We start from the raw sequence: 8,172 nt of genomic DNA on the forward strand, positions 1-8,172 counted from the left end.
AGAAAGGGATCTGGGAGCCATCGTGGATAGGACGTTGAAATCTTCAGCTCAATGTGCTGCGGTAGCTAAGAAGGCGAACAGAATGTTGAGTATTATTAGAAAAGGGATGGAAAACAAGCATGAAGATGTTATAATGCCGTTATATTGCTCCATGGTACGACCGCACCTGGAGTATTGTATTCAGTTCTGGTCGCCTCATCTCAAAAAAAAGATATAAAGGAATTGGAGAAGGTGCAGAGAAGGGCGATGAAAATGATAAAAGGGATGGGACTACCTTATGAGGAGAGGTTAAGGCTAGGACTCTTTAGCCTGGAGAAAAGGTGGCTGAGGGGCGATATGATAGAGGTCTACAAAATAATGAGTGGGGTATAGCGGACAGATGTGAAGCGTTTGTTTACGCTTTCTAACAATAACAGAACCAGGGGACAAGATGAAATTAGAATGTGGTAGGTTTAAAACAAATCAGAGAAAAGTTTTTCTTTACTCAGCGCATGGTAAACTCTGGAACTCATTGCCGGAGAAGGTAGTGACAGCAGCTGGCCTTGCTGAGTTTAAAGGGGGTCTGGACAGATTCCTGAAGGAAAAGTCCATTGATCGTTATTAAATTTTGGGTTTTTGCCAGGTTCTTGGGGCCAGGATTGGCCGCTGTCGGACACAGAGTGCTGGACTTGATGGACCTTTGGACTTTTCCCAGCGTGGCAGTGCTTATGTACTTATGTACTAATGCTGAAAGTAAGCCAGGTGTGCTTAATGAGAGAGCAGGGTAAAGGATGCGAATTATTCCCTTCAACTTCTAAGCAGCTTGTAGATCAAAGGAAAAAACACAATTTAAAAGTGCCTGTATACAAATGCTAGAAGCCTAAAAAATAAGATGGAGAGAGATTATGTAACACTAAATGATGGTAGATACAACAGGCATCTCAGAGACTTGGTGGAAAGATGGCAATCAATGGGACACTGTGTTGTGTACAAATTGTATTGCAATGATAGAAAATATCAAACTGGGGGGGGGGGGGGGGGTTGTTACATGTTACAGGGAATGGAGTCAATTAAAATAAACATTCCACATGAAACAGATAGCAGCATGGAATCATTATGGATAGAAATTCCATGTGTGAAGGGAAGGAGTATTCTTGTAGGAATGTACTAATGTCCACCAGGATAGAATGAACAGACGGATGAAGAAATATTTACAGAGGGTAGGGAAGTTGGCAAATTGGGCAACACTATAATAATGGGTGATTTCAATTACCTCGATATTGACTAGATAAATGTTACATCAGGAAGTGCCAGAGAGATAAAATTTCTAGATGCAATAAATGACTACTTCTTGGAGCAACTGGTCCAGGATCTGACAAGAGGGGGAGCCATTTTGGATCTGGTGCTTGGTGGAGTGTAGGGCATACTGAGCAAGGTGGCGGTGTTGGGCCCCCTGGGAAAAAGTGATCATAACATGATCAAGTTTGAGCTATCTAGGATAAACCCAGCAAAGGAAATCTATTGTAGCTGCATTTAATTTTCAAAATCCCCCAGTCTCACGAGGTCCTCTTGTAATCTTTCACACTCCTCCCGTGACGAGACGTGTCATCTGTGAATTTAATTACCTCACTAGTTACTCCCATCTCAAGGTCATTTATAAATATGTTAAAAAGCAGCGGTCCCAGCACAGACTATAATAAAAATGAAAATGATTAAAAAGAAACTAAAAGGATTGACTGCTAATGTTAGAACACTAAATCAGGCGTGGACGTTATTCAAAAATACCATCTTGGAAGCCCAGTCCAGATGCGTTCCACGGTTGCAAAGGCGGAAAGAAGAGAAAACAACAGCCAGCATAGTTAAAAGGTGAAGTAAAAGAGGCTATTACAGCCAAAAGACTGTCCTTCAAAGAATGGAAAAAGGATTCACATGAACAAACTAAGAAGCAACATAAGCACTGGCAAGTCAGATTCAAAGCATTAATAAAGAAGGCTAAAACAGAATATGAAGAGAAGCTTCCCGTAGAGGCTAAAACTTACAGTAACAACTTCAAGTACATCAGAAGCAGAAAGCCTGCGAGGGAATCTGTGGGACTATGCGATCATGAAGGAGCAAAAGGGGCACTCAGTGAGGACAAGGTCATAGCAGAGAAACTGAATGAATTCTTTGCTTCTGCCTTTACGGAAGATGATGTAAGATTTGCCTGTACCGGAAATAGTTTTCAACGGTGATGATGCGGAGGAACTGAAAAATCTTGGTGAACCTGGAAGATGTACTGAACCAAACTGACAAATTAAAGAATAGTAAATCACCTGGACCGAATGGCATACACCCAAGTTACCAAGCAGTTGGCAAAGATTCACTACAAAATTCTTTAGAAGGAAGTCAAATACTATCAGATTGCATAAACTGTACTCTATACCCCATTCACTGCAAAAAAACGTAATGCACTAATTTAAAAATACGTATTTGAGGGTGGCATTCACACTAAAAATTGTAATTCTCTCAGCAACATTACCCGACATTAACACTTAAAGAGTAGGTCACCATATCGCAAACACCACAAATTACATAACAAATCAGATACACTGTAAGCAATTTAACTCTTGCCAAACAGCTACTAATAGGGGTGGAGTGGAATTTCAAGACACTTGAAAAATAGCAAAAAGATTCATCTGAAATTAGTGTTATGTGATTTTTCCAAACATTACACGCAAGGTACACAGCTTCTTTTATACCAGATACTGCTCTAGTGACTAAGTATGGCACCCTGCAAAATGGATAAAATCAGATTAATTGAATTATTATGACTGAATATACTGACCTTCAAAAAAAAGCATTACAGGGCAGATTACAGATATGCAAATATAAAATAGTAATAGAATAAAGGAAAAGAATGCCAAATTAAATAGGAATGCTGTCAATCATACCTACAGAATAAAATAGGAAACACCTTGAGTGAATTCCTTCAAAACGGCAGTAAATAAATAAATAAAATAAAACAAAACCAGATTAATACTGAGGGAGAAAAAAAAATAACAAGTAGGTCAGTGAATAGAATCTGGGCAATGGTTAGAAGGATTCTAGGTATCCAAAAAAGGGTATAAATATGTGGAAAAGTTATTCCAAGACCCAGAGCTCCTGGGGATACAGAAATGTAAATTGCAGACCTACAATGCCATCCGAGTATAAAGAACACTGAATTCTTCGTAGCAAATTAATGTTGTCCCAGTATTAACTGCTGTTTGTCACCATGATCTACAGCGGCAGTCCTTATGCTGTTGGATTCCTTAATTTAAGCAGCATGTGCAATCACTCACTGGAAATCAAAAGCGTGGTCTAAAATTAAAGTTTAGAAACAAGGTTTATATCAATGTAAGCACGCACATTTGTGGCTATGATAGTAATATGGTAACGAAGGCACTAGATTATGTTAGGAACACTGTAAAAGCTCCCTTGCAGCTAACTTTGGAAATTATTTTGCTGGTTCTAATTATAAGAGATCTGGAGGTTTTTTTTGACTCAACTTTAGAATCTCACTTTCCTTAAATTGAGGTTGGTAATTTGGCACACTGACCATTTAAGATAATAGTACAACCCTTGGTAATAGCATACATAAAGCCCATTAGTCATTTTTGGACTGGCTCATGCCGAAACTAAACAGTACAAATGTATTAGCCAGAATTATAACTGCTCCAGAATTACTCCAGCCACCTTTCTATTGTATCAACTACACTGGCTGACAATACACACTAGAGGTAAATTTAAGATCCTCTCCCTTACCATTTAATATTCCATGGGAAAATGGTTCAATCTGAACAGTATTAATCTGGTTGAGCTTTACATTGTTTGCAAAGTGAGTTACATATCTTTGCTGTAAAGGGACTAGCCATAAATATATACAAGCCAGGCGTTTTCTGTTTTAGCACCCAGACTGTGGAATAAGTTGCCTGCTTTAATTAGAAAAATAATTTTCTGGTACTCAGAAGAAAACATGTATTTCCAAAGAGAAAGAACTAGGTTACTAATGTGGAGTATGCCAGATGGCATACAGAGTTAACAAATGTGAGTACAGTTGCAGACAGGGTTGATGGCTACCTAGTTGGACTATGTGAAGATGAAACAATAGTGAGGACTGGGAGGCCTGTAGAAAGATGAGGGTGGGTGGATTTTGAAGTAATTTCTTCTTTAAATTGAGTGGGTACCAGGTTAGTCCTACCAAGGTAGTTTAGAAATTGTTAAACTCGCTTCAGATTTTGTTTTTGGATAGTTATCAATAGAAATCAAACAAAATAAAACATGGAAAAGAAAATAAGATGATACCTTTTTTATTGGACATAACTTAAATACATTTCTTGATTAGCTTTCGAAGGTTGCCCTTCTTCCTCAGATCGGAAATAAGCAAATGTGCTAGTTTTTGGATAGTGAAATCCCGTGGAAGAATGTAACTAACGGCAAAGACAAAAGATTGTTAGCTAAATGTGAGAATAACTTTTCTATTAACAGTAAAGTAGTATTTAGGGCCAGATGTTCCACTGCCTTTGAAGGCAGAGTTCTAACAGCATCATCATAACAACCTGCAGCACAGACCAAAGTGTAAGAATGCAAAGTCCAAGAGCTCCCAAGTCATTCTCATTAGACTTACTTTGACCATCCTTCAGGCTTTCTTGAAATCCTATGCAAACTAATTACCTTTAACCTCCTATAACCTAGTTTCAGAAAAGCAGCCCAAAATTAAACAAGTCCTGTCATCAAGAGAAAAATAAGACTAGGTTTCTTCAAATGGAATATGTCTGATGATTACATGCATCTAAAAGTTAGTTTTACAAAAACTATAGTATCTATCTTATGATCAGAGACCAGCTTTTAGAACAGCTGAAATATTTTTTAAATAGTCCCAGGCTGGACACTGCTTTTGAATACAATATATGCGTAAGTCTCTCAGATGTCGGTCCTCTAATAAAACATCTTTACCAAAAACCTTTATGTGGATAAAGGTGAGCCAATTTATGTAGTTTACCTAGATTTTCAGAACGCTTTTGACAAAGTTCCTCATGAAAGACTCCTGAGAAAATTTGAGTTATGGAATAGGAGGCAATGTCATTCTGTGGATTAGGAATTGGTAACTGGACAAAAAACAAAGGGTAGGGTTAAATGACTATTCTTCTCAATTCAGGAGGGTGAATAGTGAAGTGCTGCAGGATCTGTACTGGGACCGGTGCTATTTAACATTTACAAATGATCTGGAAAATGGAATGACAAGTGAGGTGATTACGTCTGCAGATGAGAAAACTATTCAAAGTTGTCAAAACATATGCGGATTGTAAAAAGTTGCAGGAAGCCCTTAGACTAAGCATCCAAATGGCAGATGAAATTTAATGTGGACAAAAGCAAAGTGATGCACATTGGGAATAATAATCCAAATCATCTACCTAATGCTAGGGTCCAACCTAGGAGTCAGCACTCAAGAAAGATCGAGGAGTCATTGAAGACAATAAGCCAAAAAATGCAAAGAGGATGCTAGGAATTATTAGGAAAGGGAAACAAAATAAGACCAAAAATATTATAATGCCATCGCTCCATGGTGCAACCTCACCTTGAGTATTGCATTCAATTCTGGTCACCTTATCTCAAAAAGATATATAATGGAATTTGAAAACGTTCAAACAAGAGCGACCAAAACGAAAAAGGGGATGGAACGCCTCCTATATGAGGAAAGGAGGTTAGGGTTCATCAGCTTGGAAAAGAGATGGCTCAGAAGAGATATGATGGAGGTCTACAAAATCCTGGGAGGTGTAGAATGGGTAAAATGAAATTACATAGAAATACTTGTAAAAACAAAATATTTTTTCACTCAAAGAATAATTAAGCTCTGAAACTCGCTGCCAGATGATGTGGTAACAGTGGTTAGCATATCTGGGTTTAAAAAAAGGTTTGGACAAGTTCCTGGGGGGGAAAAAAAGTCCACAGTCTTATCAAGATGGACATGGGGGCAGCCTCTGCTTGCCCAGGGATTGGTAGCATGGAATGTTGCCAGTGTTGCCAGATGGGCGGTTTTCCCGCCCAATTGGGCTCCTTTCTGCGACCCGCTGCGGCTTTTTCACGCCGCGTGTGGGTTGCGGAATTTTTGGTGGCTTCTTGTTGCCCCGCTTGTGGTTTATACGCCCGCTGTGGTTTTGGCTAGTTTTCCCACTGCCGCAGCCAGTAGAAGCCCCACGGAGGCGGCCTTAATGACATCATTTGTATGCAAATGACCTCAATATTTATTAATGATGTCACTCACATGCAAATTGACTTTGTGTGGTTTTGGGCGTGACACGTTTTCCATCTGGCAACACTGAATGTTGCTACTAATTGGGTTTCTACCAGGAACTTGCAACCTGGATTGACCACGTTGGAAAAAAAAACAGGGTACTGGGCTACATGGACCACTGGTCTGACCCTGAATGGCTATTCTTATGTTCTTAGGAGCACAGCTTAGGAAGATAGATATACTGACTCTAAAAGGTTATCAGTTATAACTTGATTGATGACTTCATTAATACACGAATTAACCAATAGGGGCAACCCTCTGCCGTGGGATTCATCAGCTTTCTAAAATAAACGTGGAATACAGGAAGTTTTCTGTTCTGGGTCTGAAGTCCAAACCCATGAGTAACTTTAATCAAACGCCAGCTGAAAATCGGGATTTATTATTGTATCAGCCAACTCACCCATACCACGTTTGTTAATTACTTCAAAAAGAAACCAAACCCCATTTATTTTCGAAATAAAGCTGTTCTCTGCTATCTCCCCCTTGCTTTCTGCACCATACCAGGCTTAGAGATGACCTTCGAGCTGCTACAAAGTTGGTGACTGATCCCACCCTGGGGGGGGGTTAACTCCAGCATCCTGCCCCCCACCCTTTTTCCCCCCTGTCCCAGGGAAAGAAGGGCGTGGCAGACAAGCCTCCCTCCACTCCCCCTGGCCCACTCGTACCCCTCTCTCCTCTTCGGGGCTCAACTTGTCGTCCTTTTGCCGCCCCTGGCCAGAGTCCGGCAGCCCGCGGAGCAGCTCCTCCCGACAGGGGATCCCCAGCTCCCGCAGTTTCTCGTCCGTCTGGCGGTCCACCACCAGGAACCGGACGTCGCCGTCGGCCTGGCGGATGAGGTTCACCACCTGCTGGTGGCTGGCGCCCTCCACGTTCTCGCCGTTCACTTCCACCAGCCGGTCGCCGGCTCGCAGGCCCGCGCGCTCGGCGGGCGAGTCGGGCTCCACCAGCCGAATGAACTGGCCCGATTTGTTCCTCTCGCCGTGCAGGTGGAAGCCGAAGCCGTCGGGCCCCTTCGACAGGTGGCAGAGGCGGGGCAGCAGCGGGTCCCCAGCGGCGGAGGCGCCGGTACCCTCCTCGGCGCTCATGATCCTGGTGATGATGGAGAGAGAGAGACAGGGCTGGCGGGTCTGTCACAGAAGGCGCGCGCGGCGAGAACTGGCGAGCGCGAGCCACCCCTGTATTGCAAACGAGGGCGCGTGTAGAACTCTCGGCTGGTCGCGAGGGAACAGATGTAGACCAGCCAAAGCCAACGGTCCCCCTGGCCTTACACGAAGTGTACTTTCGCACTGGTGAGAGTGAGGGGAGCCGCCCCCTTATACCAACTTATAAAAAGATAGGCGGAGCGACGGACTGGCCTAAGATCGACAAGGGCATTGGCCAACCGTAGCTAAGCCAGGGAGGAGCTAACATTTTGGCCGCTGGGGCCCGGGCGTGTACTATCTTGTTAGAAAGCGTGGGAACCAAAGAGCTTCTCAATCTAACCTCCTTGATGGGAACAGGCTTATAGGCGGAGGCATGCAAATATGGATCACTTAGACCCGCCCCTAAATTGCAGCTCCGTTAAAAGGGATATTGTTCCGGGCCTGGGGGCATCTGAAAAGTTGTCAGCTTGAGCGTGTTGGTGACATTTTTCAATAGGGGAAGGGGGAGTCCCTAAAACTATTCACATGTCTTTAGCAGGTCAGCTTGTTCAGTTTTCCCAGTAGGGGTTTTTGCAGTTTTGTCTTCCTAGGCAGGGTTATTATTGTTTGAATCCTGGATGTGAGTGCTGGTTTAGTATGGCAAAGTTTGCTATATGTGCTCTGAGTGTGTTTTTTGCTGAGTTTTCATTAATTGCTTTGTTTGGCATTACAGCAATACATTTTTATTTTTATTTTTAT

At 42.2% G+C, this 8,172-nt stretch overlaps 1 protein-coding gene across 2 annotated transcripts in view; it reads right to left on the reverse strand.

Annotated features, from left to right (window-relative positions):
• The window catches only part of SLC9A3R1 (SLC9A3 regulator 1), a 53,935-nt gene extending 46,364 nt beyond the window's left edge, over positions 1-7,571 (reverse strand). For both annotated transcript variants that reach the window (XM_030208335.1, XM_030208334.1), the window contains exon 1: positions 6,958-7,571. In XM_030208335.1, the coding sequence (XP_030064195.1) occupies positions 6,958-7,377 (420 nt within the window). In that variant the 5' untranslated portion in view covers positions 7,378-7,571. The remainder of the gene's footprint in view (positions 1-6,957) is intronic.
• Positions 7,572-8,172: the final 601 nt, after the last annotated feature.

This window comes from Microcaecilia unicolor, chromosome 6 (genome assembly GCF_901765095.1).
Source record: "Microcaecilia unicolor chromosome 6, aMicUni1.1, whole genome shotgun sequence".
In the NCBI taxonomy this organism is placed as follows: domain Eukaryota; kingdom Metazoa; phylum Chordata; class Amphibia; order Gymnophiona; family Siphonopidae; genus Microcaecilia; species Microcaecilia unicolor.